Source organism: Muntiacus reevesi, chromosome 1, assembly GCF_963930625.1.
Source record: "Muntiacus reevesi chromosome 1, mMunRee1.1, whole genome shotgun sequence".
NCBI lineage: Eukaryota > Metazoa > Chordata > Mammalia > Artiodactyla > Cervidae > Muntiacus > Muntiacus reevesi.
In genome coordinates this window covers 201607827-201626506 of record NC_089249.1, presented here as the reverse complement: position 1 = coordinate 201626506, position 18680 = coordinate 201607827, and the positions used below count along the sequence as shown (strand labels likewise).

Sequence of the window (18680 nt, the reverse complement as noted above, 5' to 3'; positions counted from 1 at the left end):
ACTTTGCCCACAAAGGTCCATATATTCAAAGCTATGGTTTTTCCAGTAGTCATGTACAGATGTGAGAACTGGACCATAAAGAAGGCTAGGCACTGAAGAATTGATGCTTTTGGTGTTGGAGAATACTCTTGAGAGTCCCTTGAACTGCAAGGAGATCAAACTAGTCAATCCTAAAGGAAATTAAACCGAATATTCATTGGAAGGACTGAAGCTGAAGCACCAATGCTTTGGCCACTGGACATGAAGACCCAACCCATTGGAACAGACTGATGCTGGGAAAGACTGAGGGCACGATGAGGAGATGACAAGATGAGAGGGCTGGATGGCATCATCGACTCAATGGACGTGAGTCTGAGCAAATTCCAGGGTGACTGAAACACAGGGAAGCCTGGCATGCTGCAGTCCATGGGGTCGCAAAGAGTCAGACATAACTGAGCAACTGAACAACAAAGTCACCAGAAATAAAAATTCCCGGTAGAATTAAGCCAACTATTTTACATATATTAAATTCACTTGGTTTTTTAAAGAGTACATTTTTTTCTTTTTTCTGAATTATTATAACTATTTTTAAAACTTACTAGGTTTCCATGAAAGAGCTCATCTTTCTCAGGTTTGTTCAAGCCCTTGCTTTTTTATTGTTCCAAACGCATTAGGCACAAAACAACTACCATTCTGATGGTAGTTTTCATTAGAATCTAATTAAATTTATAAGATAATCTAAGGAAAAGAAATACCTTTATGAATGATAAAGGTCCTCCTTATTTGAGGATGTGGCATCTCATTTTTTATTGAATTTTTTGGTTTTTGAGAGTATTTAAAAGCAAAGTCTTTGAAAATTTGTTTGGTTTATGCTAAAGTATTATATATGCATGCATGTGTGCGTGCAAAGTCGCTGCAGTTGTATCTGACTCTACAACCCTATGGACTGTAGCCCACCAGGCTCCACTGTCCATGAGATTCTACAGGCAAGAATACTGGAGTGGGTTGCCATGCCCCACTCCAAGGTATCTTCCAGACCCAAAGATTGAACATGTGTCTCTTTTATCTCCTGCATCGGCAGGCAAGTTCTTTACCACTAATGCCACCTGGGAAGCTCAGGATTAAATACAATCATTGCAGAAACTATTACCTGACATAAACATTGGGTTGGCCAAAAAGTTCGAGTTTTTCTGTAAGACATTATGGGAACATTACGGGAAAACCCAGACAAACTTTTTGGTCAACCCAATTTTATGTCAAGTCAGTTTCTTAATCTCCATAAGACAATCTGCTGGGATTTTCATGGGGATTATACTGAATTTTATATCAATATGGAGACAATTTATATCATAAAAATTGATTCTTTCAATTAATTCAGAGCTAAGAAGAGCCCAAATTTTTTTTATGGTTTTCTGTATAGAAATCTCCTATACTTTGGTTAGATTTATTCTGATATATATGGATGTTTGACATAAGTGCTTACTAAATTCTGTTTTTCTAATATTTTATTACTCATAAATACAAATAGAATTGATTTCTGTGTATGAACAAGTACTGAAAGACCTTGCTGAAGTGATTATTAATTCCTAGAGTTCACATGCAGTTTTCGATTTTCTATATGTAAATCACATCATTCGTGACAGTTTTATATTTTCATTTCATATCTTTTTCCTCTCGCCTAAATGCACTCTTACAAGGTTTTTTAGACACTGGATTTGGAATTGGTGAGCTCTAACATATTCCCAAATGCCAGGAGAAGGTTTTGAATGTTTACTGCAGGGTTTGTGCGGATACTTTTAATAAGGTTCTGAACATTTCCCTCTTTCCCTAGCTTGCTATGTTTTAAAAGTCCTCATGAATGAACTTTGAGTATTATCAAGTGATTTTTCTTTGTATCAATAGAGATGATCTCACTCTTTTCCCTAAAGATATTAATATAATGAATCACACTGATTTTCAAATACTAAATCAATCCCACAACTCTGGAAATAAATTCAACTTTGCCATGGTGTGTACATATATATGTATCACTAGGATTTCATTTTCTAACATTTGAAGATTTTAAAATATACTTTCCTTAAAAAAAAAAAAAAGACCTGTGATACCCCTTTTGAGTAATATTGTTAGGTTTTGCTTTCAAAATTAAACTGGGCTCTTACACAATGTTATATGTCACCAATATTTCAATTTAAAAAAATTAAACTAGGCTAAGGAAACATTCAATTTTTCTCTGTTTTCTGTTAGACTTTATGTGTCATTTCTTTAAATGTTTAGAAAATCTATCAGTGAAACCATGTGGGTCACAATTTCTAAATGAGAAGGTCTTTAATTTCAGGTTCATTTTCTTCCTAGATATTGGATTATGCAGATTTTCTAGTTGTGTAAGGGTGTGTGCCAGTTTTGTTAAGGTGTGTACCTTGAGGAATTTGACTCTAAACTTTCAAATTTATTTGCTTAAAATATTCATAATATCCTTTCGTTACTTTTTTTTTAAGTTCATTAGATCCATAGCACTATTTTTTTTTTAATTCCTGACACTGGTTATGTAATATCTGTTTTGTTCTTGATTATTTTTGACAGGGATTTATCAATTTTATTATTCTTTTTGGAGAACTAACTTATGCCTTTGCTGATTCTTAAGTCTGATTGACAGGTCATTGATATTAATATTTATCTTTATTATTTCTTTGCTTCTCATTTATGTTGGTATAGTTTGCTGCTCTAATTTCCTGATGTGAAAACTCATGTAATGTCAGCCTTTCATACTCATAGTATTAAGGTTTAAATGCTACCTTTCTTGCTCAGCAAGGAAGATATAAGCTGAATTCCACGTTTTGATATGTCATCTTCATTCAGCTAAAAATATTTTCTCATTTTCACAGCGATTCTTCTTTGACAAGTGATTTAACATACACTCCTAAATTTCAAAAGTTGTATTCTGTTGCAGTTCTGTTTTTGTAATTGTTTTTTAAATTAATTCCATGGTGGTCAAAAACTATAAATTGTAAAATTTAAAATCTTTTTTGAGCTTGATGTTCCACCTATGGTCAACTTTTAAAAGTATTCCAAGTATACTTGAAAAGCAGATGTATTCTATATCTATTATGCAGAGTGTTGTTTCCCTAAACTTCATGAACCAACCTCTGCTAGCTTCAAACATATCTTCTGCAGCTTTCTCACTTCTTCTAGCCTTATAGCTAAAAGAAGAATTCACAGAATTAAAGACAGCTCAGACCTTGCACTAGATTATGTTTTGGCTTAAAGGAATGTCATAGTTGGTTTGATATTCTCTACAGGCCACTACAACTTTCACCTTATAAGCAATAAGGCAGTTTCATTTTCTTACCATTCATATGTTCAAAGATCTTTCATTTCCTTTGAGAACTTGTCCTTTGCCATCACAACTTGGCTAGGTGTTTGGCACAAGAAGCCTAGCTTTCAGCCTATCTTAACTTTCAACATGCCCTCCTCACTAAGCTTAATCATTTCCAGTTTTTGATTTAATGTGAGAGATGTACAACTGTTCCTTTCACTCGAGCACTTAGATGCCATAGTAGGGTTGCTAACTGACCTAATTTCAATATTGTTGTGTCTTAGGGAAGAAGGAAGCCTGGGGATAGGAAGAGAGATGGGGGAACAGTCAGTTTGGTAGAGCAGTCAAAATACAACATTTATCGACCATCTTATATGGCGGTGGTTCATGGTGCCCCAAAACAATCATAATAGTAACATCAAAGATCAATGATCACAGATCACTGTAACATACATAATAATAAAAAATGGCACCAATTGACTAGCTTGATGTAGGGTTGCCACAAACCTTCAATTAAAAAAAAAATTATTAGGGATGTACAATTGAAAAAAAAAAAAGCATACCTGCAGGCAACACACATTTGAAAGCAAAAAGTGTTAGTTATTCAGTCATGTCTGACTCTTTGCAACCCCATGGACTGTAGCCCACCAGGCTCCTCTGTCCATGGGATTTTCCACGCAGGAATACTGGAATGGGTTGCTATTTCCTTCTCCACAGGATCTTCGCAACTCAAGGACTGAACCCAGGTCTTCTGCATTGCAGGCAGATTCTGTACTCTCTGAGCTACCAGAGGAAGCCCAACACACATTTACATGCACCCATATATTTATTCTGTCCGCTGTCCTTTGCTCCACATCTCTGTGCTTCCATCTGAGATTCTCTTCTGCCTGAAAAATTTTCTTTTAGTAAAATGAGTTCTGGTCTACTAATGAAACATTTTCTTAGCGTCTATGTGAAAATCTTTACATTCTGTAACCAATGAAGGTAAAATTACTGCTGTACTTTACCACTGCTCCTTAGAAGTATGTTTCTCTCTCTAGCTTTATGACTTTCTCTTTACTTTTGGTGTCAATAGTTTTGCTACGACGTGCTTATGCATAAGTTTGTATTATCCCGTTAGAGTCTATGTTTATCCTGTAGAGTTTTAAAATCTGTAAGATGACATCTTTTTGGTTTTGGAAAAGTTTCTTACTTATAATAATACGGTTATTCCCGCCTGTCCTCTGTGACTCCAATTACATAAGGATATGACCTTTCCACTCTTGAGTCTCTCAAGGAAATAGAAAGAAAAATGAAAACAAACAACTGGGACCTAATCAAACAAGCTTCTGCACAGCAAAGAAAACCATAAACAAAACAAAAAGACAACCTATAGAATGGGAGAAAATATTTGCAAATGATGTGACCGACAAGGGCTTAATTCCCAAAATATACAAACAGGTCATACAACTTGACAACAAAACAACCACCCAACAGAAAAAAGATCTGGAGACATTTCTCCCAAGAAGACATACCGATGGCCAACAAGCATGTGAAAAGATGCTCAACGCTACTAATTATTACAGAAACACAAATCAAAGCTACAATGAGATGTCATCTCAGAATGGCCAAATATATCTACAAATAAATAGTGGAGAGGGTGTTGAGAAAAGCGAATCCTCCTACACTACTCTGGAAAACAGTACAGATGTTCCTCAGAAAACTAAAAACAGCATTACTATATGATCCAGCATTCCCACTCACGGGTATCTAGCCAGACAAAACTATAATTCGAAGGATACATGCATCCCCCTGTGTTCATAGCAATACTATCTACAATAGTCAAAACATGGAAGCAATCTAAATGTCCATCAATGAATGAATAAAGAAGATGTGGTACATATACACAATAGAATACTTACACAGTCATAAACAGTATATAATGCCATTTGCAGTAACATGGATACAACTGAAGATTATCATACTAAGTGAAATCAGTAAGAAAAAGACAAATATCATATGATATCACTTACATACAGAACCTAAAATATGAAACAAATAAACTTATCTATGAAACAGAAACAAAATCACAGATAAAGAATAGACTGGTGGTTGCCAAGGGGGAGAGCAATGGGAGAGGGATTAATTGGAGTTTGGGATTAGCAGATACAAACTGGTACATGTAGAATGGGTGAACAACAAGATCCTACTGTATGGCACAGAGAACTGTATTTAATATTCTACAATAAACCATAATGGAAAACAATGTGAAAAAGAATGTATATATGTATAACTGTGTCACTGTGCTATATAGCACTAATTGTAAAATCAACTATATTTCACTGTTTTAAAAAATTAGTCCAGAAAATAAAATGAGGGGAAAAAAAAAAAACCAAAACAATTTTTTCACTCTATTGCCTATCTCCTATATTCCATTATATTTTATTTTTCCTTGGACCTGTACACAGTGGACCCTTCAGCATTGTGGGGCATAGTAGCACTTGACCCTCCATGCAGTTTAAAATCTGTGTATAACTTTACAGCTGGTCCTCTGTATCCTTAGCACTGACATCCACAGATTCAACCAACTGTGGATCATGTAGTACTGTAGTATGCACAAAATAAAAATATACACGTAAGTGGACCTGTCCAGTTCAAACCACTATTGTTTAAAGAGGCAACTCTTATCTTCTTCCTGCTTATCATTCAATTCCCTAAGTCTCTAGTCAGCTAAGTTTTACCTTCTCTTTAACCTAGATGAGATTTTATTTTCAGTTATGTTTCAAGTTGTAGAGTTTGGGATTAATTTTTTCATTTTATGTTTTCTAATCTTCTGCTAAAATGTCCATATATTATCTCTAATACTTGGATCTCCTGAGTTGGTTCATTGTCTGCTTTTTATTCTAAGTTTCTGACCACTTTCAGATGTATTCCATAGGTTGATACGTATTGTATTCCATAGGTTGATATATTTTTACTATGGCTATTTTGCAAATTCTATCCTTTCAGTGTGTATTCACTTATCCTTTGACAGAAAGTTGTTTGATAGGTTTAAAATTTTCAAGATGTAGCCTTAAGGTGGATTAAGCACATTCACATTTATTGGTATGACTAATCTATTTTCAGTCTCAATTCTGTGATAACATTTTTAGGTGTATTTTGTTACACTTATTTCTCTGAGAAACAGGTATTCCTTGCTTTTTAATAAAAAAATATTTTTTGGTACCTAGGAAGACCTGTATTTTTATTTTAGGATTACTTCTGTACTTAAACCTTTTAAATGTCCTTTGATCCTTGTATTGTTTTCGTTTTTTGTTTTTTTTTTTCGTTTTATTTCTTACAATTATTTCTCACACTATTTTCTCTGACACTTTTTTCCAGTTTCAAGACTAACAGAACAATGTATAAGTTTAAGGTGTACAACACTGTTGATACATTTACATATTACAAGGTGATTACCACCTTTAGCTAACAGCTCCATGTCACATAGTTAACATTTTTGTAGTGAGATGGTTTAAGATTTGCTTAGTGACTTTCACGTATGTAACAGTATTTCTGACACTTTTATTCTGTGTGTTCTTTTCATTTACTTGGTTCTTTCCTGACCTTCTTCGATACACCTTATTAAATTTTCATTTGACTTGATTTTCCCTGGGGGAATCTTATAATTCATTTTTTCCTAAAAGATCTGTTATCCATTCCTTACTAAATTCATACTCTTTCTACTCTTTTTTTGGAGGGGGAGGGGGAGCATTTTCTTTTCTTGGGTTTTTAAATCTTTGATTCTACATGCTTTTTGGTTTTCAATATCTTCAGTTAGTTGACTGAATATATTTAATTCTGTCTGGAGTGCGGCCACACTTTTCATCTGCATGACTAGGATGGGGAGAATCTTTTTCTTAGCTGACACGTAAAAATTATCATTTTTATAGTACATAGATTTATCAAGTTTCCTTTTTTACCTTTTTGTGATACTAGGATGTCTTATGAAATCCCACATTTAATAGCACCTCTTTTGTCAAATGGGCTTCCCTGATAGCTCAATTGGTTAAGAATCCGCCTGAAATGCAGGAGATCCTGGTTTGATTCCTGGGTTGGGAAGATCTGTTGCAGAAGGGATAGGCTACCCACTCCAGTATTCCTGGGCTTCCCTTGTGGCTCAGCTGGTAAGGAATCTACCTGCAACACAGAAGACCTGGGTTCCATCCCTGGGTTGAGAAGATCCCCTGGAGAAGGGAAAGGCTACCCACCCCAGTATTCTGGCCTGGAGAATTCCATGGACTGTTTAGTCCATGGGGTCACAAAGAGTCAGACATGACTGAGTGACTAAGCACACTCACTTTTGTCAAATATTTTTAAGGACAGATATTTTAAGCTATTTTTTTCATTTTGCTAGTGGAAAGAGAGGTTGCAAAGCCTGATTTTGTGTTCACTTCGGCTTGCAGGAACCTAAAATTTACTCATGTGCTTCTTCAGCACTTAAATGCCAAAGGCAGCTTGTTCCCTTTTTAAAACCTTTTGTCTTAATCCTGAACTCTGCATGTAGATGACTATTCTGCAAATTACTCATAATTTTAAATAACGTAATTTTTGTTCTGACATATGCATATGTACACATATTTTATACTTAGTGTAGAATTAGTCTTCTTGCAGTGTAGGCCAACCATTTCTCCATTTGCTAGCTTCCATTTTCTGGGTTTTCTATGGATCTGGATGGTTGGCCTTTACTCATCATAAAGTTTTGCTGGAGGTTGGGAGTAGAGATGAAGTGTGAGAGATAACAAGCTGGGAACTAGTGATTTCTCTCTTTATATTTACAATTATTTTCAAGTTTGAGCATCCTCTGGTTTTAACTTGTGTTGTGACAATGGTTTGTGCATAGATTTCTTACACCCTTCTTTTAGTACTACATTGTTTTTGGAGGAAATATTTGGAGACAGGTAGTTAAGGTAGTTTACCACTGTCTTCAGCTGCCCAGAAGAAGTAAGATTTAAAAGTTTAATTAAAACAGTGAACTGATAAAATTCAATAAAGCAATACAGATTTTAAAACTTCAAAAAAAAAAAAAAAAACTTCAATAATCCTGTCATCAGAAGGTCTTTCTAATATGCCCTCAAACCAAAAAGTTGTAAGATGGAAAAAACTCAACAGATTTTAAAAAAAATTATAATAGACACAAAATTCAATTTAATTTTTTGAGTTATGTTTTACTTGGTAGGAATTTTTTAGGACTTCAAGCCCAGGAGACAGCATCTCAAGTAACCCTGAGAGAACCTCTTCAAGGAGCAAAATTCACTTTAGACTAGTTATAAAATGATAAACCACCTCTTACAACAAAAGTGTTCATTTATATGCTAATAAAAAGTTCTTATGAACACAAAGAGTAATCCTAGTAGAAAAACTGGCAAAAGACATGGATAATTAAAAACAAGCCTTCCATAAAGCATATGACAATATGCACAAATTAAGACTTCATTATTATGTGTCAGATTGGGATGACTAAACCTATCAGGTAACAAGGAAGGTATTCAGAAACAGGCATTCCTAATCACCAGTGGTTACTCACAATATTTGTAGAAATATACACATGACAAAACCATTTGATAGAACTTGTCAAAATAGTAAACATGTTACTTATGTATACTCAGACCAAATACATATGTACATGTGTCCAAGTACACACTGGGACCAAGCATTTTTATGAACTGTAAATAATTTCACCTAAAAGATACACTGAGTATCAAAGATCTGTACTGTTACAAAACATTAAGTACAATTTTGTATTTCAAAGGATGTAATAGTAGTGAAAAACTAAAAAAAAAAATTCATCAAATGGTGGAATGAAAATAAAATCCTCAAAAACGTCAGAAAGAAAAATCCTAATATTATTTTAGATTATTTTCCTATTACTCATAATGCATTTCTACCTATGCTGCTCATCAATAAGAGTTATGGAATTAAAAAATTACCAATCATAAATACATACAGTTGATGTGATTTTGGGGTGATTTTTAAAATTGTATACTTGCACATACTTTTTGTTTTTCTGAAACACTGAGTATAAATTGAAGAGAAAGTGATTCTTGACCCTAAAATGTGTCAACATGTATTTCCTTAGAACAAAGACTTTATCTTACACAATCCCCCCAAAATAATCAAAAACAGTAAATTCAACAGTATCTAATCCAGGTATCCCCAACCTCTGGCATCTAATGCCTGATGATCTGAGGTGGAGATGATGTATTAAGAGAAATAAAGTGTACAATAAATGTAATGAATTTGAATAATCTCAAAACCATCACCACCCACCCCAGTGGGTGAAAAATTGTCACTCATGAAACTGGTGCCAAAAAGGTTGAGGACCACTGACCACAGTCCAAGTTCAAATCTCAACTGTGCCAACATCATCATTTATAGCTACGACCCTCTCCTGCCTCCAAGATTTAATGCAAGATAAAAAGCATTCCATTTAGTTATATCTTTTTTTCTCCTTCAACATGAAACAGTTTCTCAGTCTTTCTGTGATGTTTCTTGACATTGGGATATTTGAAGAATATAAGCCAACAATTTGAATAATGTCTTCCATTTGGTCTATCTGATATTTCTTAATGATTAGTTTCAGGCATGCACTTCCAGCAGGCATATTTCTCAGAGATGATGTTCTGTGCTCTTCAGTGCACTGTATCAGGAGTAGTATGATATCACGCTATGCCTATACTGATGGCAGTAACAATAATTTTTGTTACAGTGGTATCATATCCTTCTGTTTCCCCATCAAAAATTGGTAATTTTTCCCTTCATAAATGATTTGTGGGGAGATAAAATGAGATTATGTAAGTATACCGTTTCTCAACAAACATTAGTGACAAGTTTGAGCATTCATTCATTATTTTGTAACTTAATCATTCCTTTAAGACACATTAGTTGGCAGTTGACTATCAGGAAGAAATTCTCCTTTTCATTCATTCAAAAATTAGAACTTACGAACTATTATACAGGAGGGTACAATCAGTTACTACACATTTTTATTTGGATTCTCACACAGTCCCATATTTGGCCAAAGGGAGATCCTTTAATCTAGTTCCCCACTGGCCTTTCTCTGTCCTTTTGCAAGGCCCCTATAATTCTCTGAATATTTCCTTACTTTGTAAAGTAGGTGATGCAAATATTTTATATTTTGACAAGAGAGATAGGTTATGAGTGGTATACATTTGTACTATCAATAAATTGTACACTTAAAATAAGTGTATATGTATATGTTAATACTCTAGCTAGCGGTGTTTTCTACACTGTTATGAGCAAGCAATTTTAAAACTGTCTTAAGTAAATATTTTGATGATAATGGACCAAGTTTCTCACCATTTAGTGAAAGAAGGTACAAATAAACAAAAGAGAATACGAGAATTAACTCTAGGTTTTATAGATAGATATAAAAGAAGTAAATACAGAGGTGTATGTGTAAGTGTGTATGTCTGTGTGTGTATACATATACACTCAGATGTGTATTTTCTCGCTCTGTTCACTGACAGGGTTTACAAGCACTGAGGCCCCTGAAGCAATGAAGACAGTCAGCTGCCAGATCTTGGCTTCTCAATACTGCTTTCCACTAAGAGCAAGCAGATCTCCTCACAGAAAAGGTTAGCTTCAAACTTGGGGCAAGAGAAGTACAATTCTTCCCTTTAATTCAAAATGAAAATTAAAAGATATAAATCTAATAATTAACTTAATAAATTGAACTCTACATTTAAAAATGGCTAAGACAGTAAATTTCATCTTAAGTGTATTTTACCACAGTAAAACAAAAGTATGTACAAGGTGTTGCTTAATCCACATATAACTTATAGTCTGCCCTCTGTATACGTGGATTCAACCAACCAGACTGTAGTATTGCAGAATTTACTACTGAAAAATACCTGCATAAGTGGACTGAGCAGTTCAAATCCATGTTTTCTAAGGGTCAACTGCATATGAAAACACTATGGCAAAAGCACCATTCTTTTTCCATAAAGCATGAGAAATACACATCACAATTAAATGAGAAAACCCTATTGCCTGAAGCAGTTTTCCTGCCATGTCTCTCAATGCACTTATTTAAAAGAAAGAGTTCTGAAGCCTTAATAGATATGCCATGTATACCAACACTGAAAGAAAATAAACATAATACAATACATAGTCTAAGCCTTGAACAAACTTGACAACCAGTAAAATTTACTGATTATTTATTTACTATGTGGGAAGTACTCTGCAATACTATCAAAGACACAAACAGAATAAAAACTGATCTCAGCCTTTTAGGAGCTTAAAATCCAGAAATTTAGGACACTAAGCTCATGATAAGGTAGATGATCCAATTTGGCAAAGAGATCACAGAATCTACCTGAAGATGTCAATCTGACTATAACACCATGAAATAAAAAAGTAGTTTAGTTTTAAAAGCTACATTAAGAATTCAACCTCATTTCTCAATAGTTTAAATCAAATCAGATGACATGATCATCTACATGAGATGCTAGTAGGACAAAGCATCCATTCAGTATTAGCTGTGTTCTAGTAAGGTCATCTCAGAACAAGGTAAAAAAGAGCTGTGTTCTGGATTCTTCAAATGGTGAAGGAAAAAAGTCTTATTTTCTAAAGTTAAATTAACTACCTAGCTTTCTTGAGAAAAAGTAAAGAACTATTCCTTAAATACAGTCTTAAAATATTAAAATGTAAACCATTTCTTACTTGGATATAATTGTGTTTCTTTTCTTCTATCTCTTTCTCTCAAGTCCAGGGTACAGAACACGGATGCTCAAAGATTATTACTTATATTGAATAAGAAAATCAGGGTTCCCTTTCAGAGCTCTTATTTAAATTTTCTGGTGAATGAAGTAAAGGAAATATCAAATTGGTAATACTTTATATAACTGCATTGTGTTTCAAATTCTCTCAAGAATCAGAAAAAATATTCAAAGTGGATGAAAATGCATCAAACTAGGTATGTATAAATATATACGGCTTGATGCTACTTAGTAAAACATTTAAAAAGTCACATTAATGGAACCTTTTTGAGTATTTAAAAGATTACTATATTTAAAGTTGAAAGTGAAGCATAACAAAAAGGAATTCAACATTTGTTAAAGTTCTTACCACAATCATTTCTGAAGGCTCTAACACAAGACAATCACATCCTCTTTTTCCTCCAAACTGCTTACCAAAACTATAAAAACAGAAAAATATTTCTTTTAGCAAAGGTTATAAAATGTATCAATACAGAAAAAAATGAACCAAAAAACTTAGATGTTAACCAAAAAATTGTGATTCTATCACTTCAAGATTTTTTTAAAAACAAACCAAAAAAACCCCTTCTTTTACTTCCCCAGATATGTGGCCTCAATACACAGTGTGATAATTATTTTAAAAATTCTGCCTTTAACTAGTCTCTAAAACTGATTATCAAAGATATGTACCTAATCTCAGATTTTGAACATCTATTAGTATGTGTTGAATTAAAGAAAAACCGCACTTGCTGCTGCTGCTTAGTCGCTCAGTCCTGTCCGACTCTGTGACCCCATGGACTGTAGCCCATCAGGCTCCTCTGTCCATGGGGATTCTCCAGGCAAGAACACTGGAGGGGGTTGCCATGCCCTCCTCCAGGGCATCTTCCCAGCCCAGGAATTGAACCTGGGTCTCCTGCATTACAGACCGATTCTTTACCACTGAGCAAGCAGGGGAGCCCCAAAACTATACCTACTGAAGAGTAATGCTAAAATTACAGAATATTTAAAAAGAACAAATTTTTGAAACTGATATTAGATGACATAAAAACTTTAAGATATTATCACTTGAATGTATTACAAAATAAAGTAAGATACAGAAGTGATTCATTAAAAAAAAATAGTGTTAGAACCCCTGGATAGCTCTTTGAAAAAAAAAAAAAAAACTGCAGTAGTACTCAAAGAAAATTTGAGTTTTTATGTATTTGTCTGGAAGAAAGATTTCTAAGAAAATCAAAAGAAGAAAGCACTTATAAAGAAAATACTGATATTTTCATTTTAAAAGATGAACTGAATTTTTTAAAAGGTGGGTATAAAAAGATACTAGACAACACAAAAGTTTAATATACTTAATATGCAATAAAATCAATCTAAAATACTACAAAATGGAAATTAAGTACCATGGTTAATTATAAAATATATAAATAAAACACTATAAAAATAACTTTAAAACTCCACTAATAATGCAACTATAAATACCAAAATATAAATTTAATAAGGAAATACAGAAATCACTTATAAAAAAACTATACAATGTTATTGATGATTGGAAATAAGGCTTAATAAAAGAAGTGATATAGCATATACTTACAAGGAAGCTATTATAAAAATGTCAACTTTCCACAAAGTATGTGATTTCAAATATTAGTTTACAACAAAATCCTAATCAAAATCCAAATGAACTTACTTTTAGCATAACAAAAAAATCACTGCTGTTTTTCCTTAAGCACTAGTCTGTGGTTTTTTTTTTTTGTTCTTCCTCCCACCAAAACTCCTACCTTATGTAATACATAAAATAATAAAAGCAAATTTGTAAAAGTTTACTTTCAAGATGGAATAACGAGGAATAGATTTACTCTCCTACGTGAAAAACAAAAAAAGGAAAATCAGACAAAACATATTAAACAACAGTTTCAAGATTTTGGAAAGTAGGTAGGACATGTATGTGGATGCTTTAGAGAGGAAATTAAAAACCTAAGATGACACTTACAACATCCCAATTTTACTAAGTACAGGTAATCTCCAGGCTACAATGCAAAAAGGGAGAAACCTAGCATCTGCCAGTGTCACTGAATTCAAAAGACAGAGACAGATATGGGGTGTGTAAAGACCAGGCTTCCCGGTGGCTCAGATGGTAAAGAATCTGTATTATGTATTCTACATAATTTGTATTATGTTGAAAGACTACATAATATACGGAACATTAGGTAGGATCTTCAGAAATCTATTTCCTTTGCAATGTGATAAATTAGTCTACACTAAAGAAGTGCTAGACTCACTCAAACAGATATTACTCATGTCAATTTATGGCAAAAACCACTACGATATTGTAAAGCAATTAGCCTCCAACTAATAAAAATAAATGTAAAAAAAAAAAAGAAATAACACAAAAGGTGGAATACAGCAACATAGAAATCTGACATCCAGTAAAACAAAAAAATATCATGCAAAGAGGACTATATGATCCATAGCCAAAGAAAAACCAATCTATAAAAACAGATCTACAGCTGTCAGCAGTGAGAGAATCAACAGACAACACTGAAGCAGCTATTTCTAAGTATGCTCCAAATGTTTAAGAAAGTGAGATAAACATGAATTCAACAGAGAAACAGAAGCGCTTTTTTTTTTTTTAAAGACCTAGTGGAATATTCTACCACATCACATATGTAGACATATAATGTCTGGTTGTGCCAGTTTTTAGTAGTGTTAAAAACAGTGAGTGGTTTTAGACACTGTCAATTTGATATGTCCACAATACTAGAAATTTTCCTATCAGTTTTCCGTCTATTAGATTTAGTATCCATTTTTGATCAGTGACCAGACCTCAAGTGTTTTTAGGGGCTACTGAAAAAGCCATTTTGTAATTGTATCATTCCTTCTGAATTTATCAGCTAAAGTACTGACATAAAGAAACATACTCCAACTATTTGAATTCCTAGGACAATAACGTATACAAGAAAGGCATGAGAAAAGCTGCAATGGAGATGACATGACTGCACATTAAGTAAATTCTATACATTCTGTTTTTACGGAATTCCAGTGCAGTGGTTAGCACCCAGGGTTTTCACTGTGTGGCCTAGGTCTGATCCCTGGTCAAGGAAGTAAGAAGCCGACTGCAAGAAGTGTGGCACAAATTAAATTGGTACAGACAAATTATTTTTTTTTTTTTAAGAAAGAAACAAGTGAATTTACCAAGATTGAAGGATACAAGCTCAATATTCAAAAATCAATGCTTTTATTGTATATCAGCAATGAACAATCTGAAAAAAATGCTAATTCCATTAAAGGTAGAATGAAAACACAGAATACTTGAAATAAGTTTATAAAAACATGCACAAAACCTCTATAAAACTGCCAACTAAAAAAAACTATATAACATTGACAAAAAAAAAAAAAAAAACACTGCAAGAAAATTAAGATGTCCTAAATAAGACATACCTAATTTATGGATGGAAATGTTCTACAAATTCAATGTAATCAACAAGTTGCCTTAGAGACATAGACATGATGATTATAAAATTTACATAGAAATGTAAAAGATCTAAAATAACTAAACCAATTTTGGAAAACAAGAAGATGGAATATTTATTTTACATTTCAAGATAATTTTATAAAGCTAGAATACTCAAGACAGTATGGTATCAGATTAATTTATAGATCAATAAAACAGGACCAAGAGAACAAAATCAGACCCACACATATATGTTCAACTGATTCTTGACAAAAGTGCCAAGGGAATTCAATGGGGGGAAAGATATTATCTACAAGTAGTGATAAAACAACCACATATCAATACAGAAAAAAGGAAGATTTTAATACCATAATCAAAAATTAGAAATGGATCAGAGATATAAATGAAAAAATGGAAACTAAAAACTTCATACAGCACAGAATTTTTATACATGTCCTAGACAAGGGTTACTGAGGAAGTTTCCTTCCATAGAGCTAAATTTTAAAAATTTTATCAGGAACGAGCTTTGAGTTTTGTCAAATTTTTTTTTCTGCCTACTGAAAGGATCATGTAGCTTCTGTCCACTCTTTTACTAATGAAGAATACTACATTAATTGTTTTACAGATTTTAAACTTCCTTGCATTCCTAGGATAAACCCAACCTGATCACAAATGTCTAATACTTCTAATATATTCATGGATTTGGTCTGCTATTATTTTGTTAATTTCTACAGGTATGTTCAGGAAAAATAATTACAGTTTTCTTACAATAGTACATCATCATGATAATACTATATTCATAAAAGAGATTGAAAAGTTCCTTCTTCCATTTCTCAAAAGAGTTTACATATGTATTAATGTTAATAATAATGCTTCATTAAACATTTTTCTGCAGGGCCGAGCTGGCATGAGCGTTTGAGGCCCATTTCCAGCATTGTCCCGCTGGTAGAGCCTCTGGCTGTGTCCAGGAGGGTGAGTTGGTACTAATGGTATAGATTAGGGTTGGGGCGGCCCATATGTTCCTCACCCTCCGGCTAAGAGATCTTGTACCCACCCTTGGGTCCTCCCACCTCTGCTGCTGAGGGCCCCAAGTTCCCTCCTGACTATTCATTGGAAGGACTGACACTGAAGCTGAAGCTCCAATACTTTGGCCACCTGATGCAAAATGTCGACTCACTGGAAAAGACCCTGATGCTGGGAAAGACTGAAGGCAGGAGGAGAAGGGGACGACAGAGGATGAGATGGTTGGATGGCATCACTGGCTCAATGGACATGAATTTGAGCAAACTCTGGGAGCTGGGGATGGAAAGGGAAACCTGGGGTGCTGCAGTCCATGGGGCTGCAGAGTCGAACACAACTGAACGACTAAACTGAACTATCTGAAAAATGCTTAGCAGTATAGCCATCTAGGCCTAGGCATTTCCTTACGGGAATATATATAGTAACTATTTACTTTTTATAAGCACGTTGAAATGTTCTTATTGTTTTTGAGTGTATTTATATTAATGTATGTCTTTTCTTCCTTTCCCATGCAGCTTGTGGGATCTTAGTTCCCAGACAGACAGAGATTAGTTCTCCACCCCTTGCACTGGAGGCTCAGAGACCCAACCACTGGACTGCCAGGTATGTTGCCAGTGTATGTCTTTTTAAGATTTGTCCAATTTTTTGGTATAAACTGACTGATAAACTTCCCTAACAATACTTTTAATTTCTGTATGATAGTAATATCCCCTTTTTCAATACCTAATATTGGTAATTTGTTTATTCTCTTTTTTAAAAGGGCAATCTATCTCAAGGTATAACAATATTATAGATCTTTTCCAAGAACTTCTTGTTTCATTGATTTTCCTCTACTATTTTTCTGTTTTTTCACTGATCTCCACTCAAACTTCTGTTCACTTTGAATTTATTATTCTTAAGCTGGAAATACTTAAGATGGTTGAACTGAGACCATGCTGCTGCTGCTAAGTCACTTCAGTCATGTCTGACTCCGTGCAACCTCACAGACGTCAGCCCACCAGGCTCCCCCGTCCCTGGGATTCTTGCCATTTCCTTCTCCAAAGCAGGAAAGTGAAAAGTGAAAGTAAAGTTGCTCAGTCGTGTCCGAGTCTTAGTGACCCCATGGACCGCAGCCTACCAGGCTCCTCCGTCCATGGGAATTTCCAGGCAAGAGTACTGGAGTGGGGTGCCATTGCCTTCTCCAATTGAGACCATAAAAGTACTAAAAATTCCCCTCTAAGGTCCTCCAGCTGAATTCCATAAATTATGATGCATGTTCATTTTCATTCATCAAAATTCTTTCTAATTTCTGTTGTAACTCTTCCTTGAATTATAGGTCATTTACAAAGGCACTGTTTCAACTGCCACATTTTGCTCTGGTATCCATTTATAATTCAATTCCAATACACTTAAGAGGAAAAACTGTATGATTTCAATCCTTTTTAACTTACTGAGACTTGTTTTATGGTCTAGAATAAGCTCTATCTTGCAGAAAGATCTAAGTCTGAAAAAACCCTATTAAATCAAAGTGGTTGATAGACTTAAGCTTTATGAATTTTTCATTATAGCAGTTATATCACTTATTGAGAGTAGAGTTTTGAAATCTCAGTCATTACTGCTGGATTTAGTCTGCTGATGTGATGGATTACATTGGTTGATTTTTGATTGTTGAACCAGCGTTGTATACCTAAGTTAAACCCCATTTGGTTATGCTCTGTAATTCTTTTTATACATCTCTACCATATTTGAATCTGGTTCCTATGTTTGCTCTGTCTCTTCCAACTGATTTTTACCCTCTATAAATCCTTGTAATTTTTTCTTGCTAATGAGAAATGATGTACTGGATAAAAGGTTACAAACACACCTTTAGTAATATGCTACTAAGGTGTGATGGGAGGGGAAGTACTTTATAGTTCTAAGATTAGGTCTCATTCTTTCAGTGAGTCTTTGCCAGTGGACTGTGAATTTCACATGTTTCTCTGTTGTTCTCGTTTTATGTGGGACAGGATTGCTAGAGTAGGCTAGAGCTGAGCTATTTACCTTTCTGCAGGTCTGTTAGGCTCTAATGGAATAATTTCTCCTAAGGGCAGACATTCTTAAGAAGCCTATAGCATGTTTCAAAAATGTTTCCCTTTTCCTCCCCTCTGACAGGAGCACAAAGGGCTTTTTCTCTCTTATTCACTATGAGAACCTGTTTGAGATC

At 34.2% G+C, this 18680-nt stretch overlaps 1 protein-coding gene across 6 annotated transcripts in view; it reads right to left on the bottom strand.

Moving 5' to 3' along the window:
• RAPGEF6 (Rap guanine nucleotide exchange factor 6) overlaps positions 1–18680 on the bottom strand; it is a 234471-nt gene that overhangs the window by 159055 nt on the left and 56736 nt on the right. For 5 of the 6 annotated variants that reach the window (XM_065918156.1, XM_065918157.1, XM_065918160.1 and 2 more), the window contains exon 5: positions 12401–12470. The exons of the other annotated variant lie outside the window; for it this stretch is intronic. In XM_065918156.1, coding sequence (XP_065774228.1) covers positions 12401–12470 — 70 coding nt within the window. The remainder of the gene's footprint in view (positions 1–12400; positions 12471–18680) is intronic. 6 annotated transcript variants of the gene reach the window in all.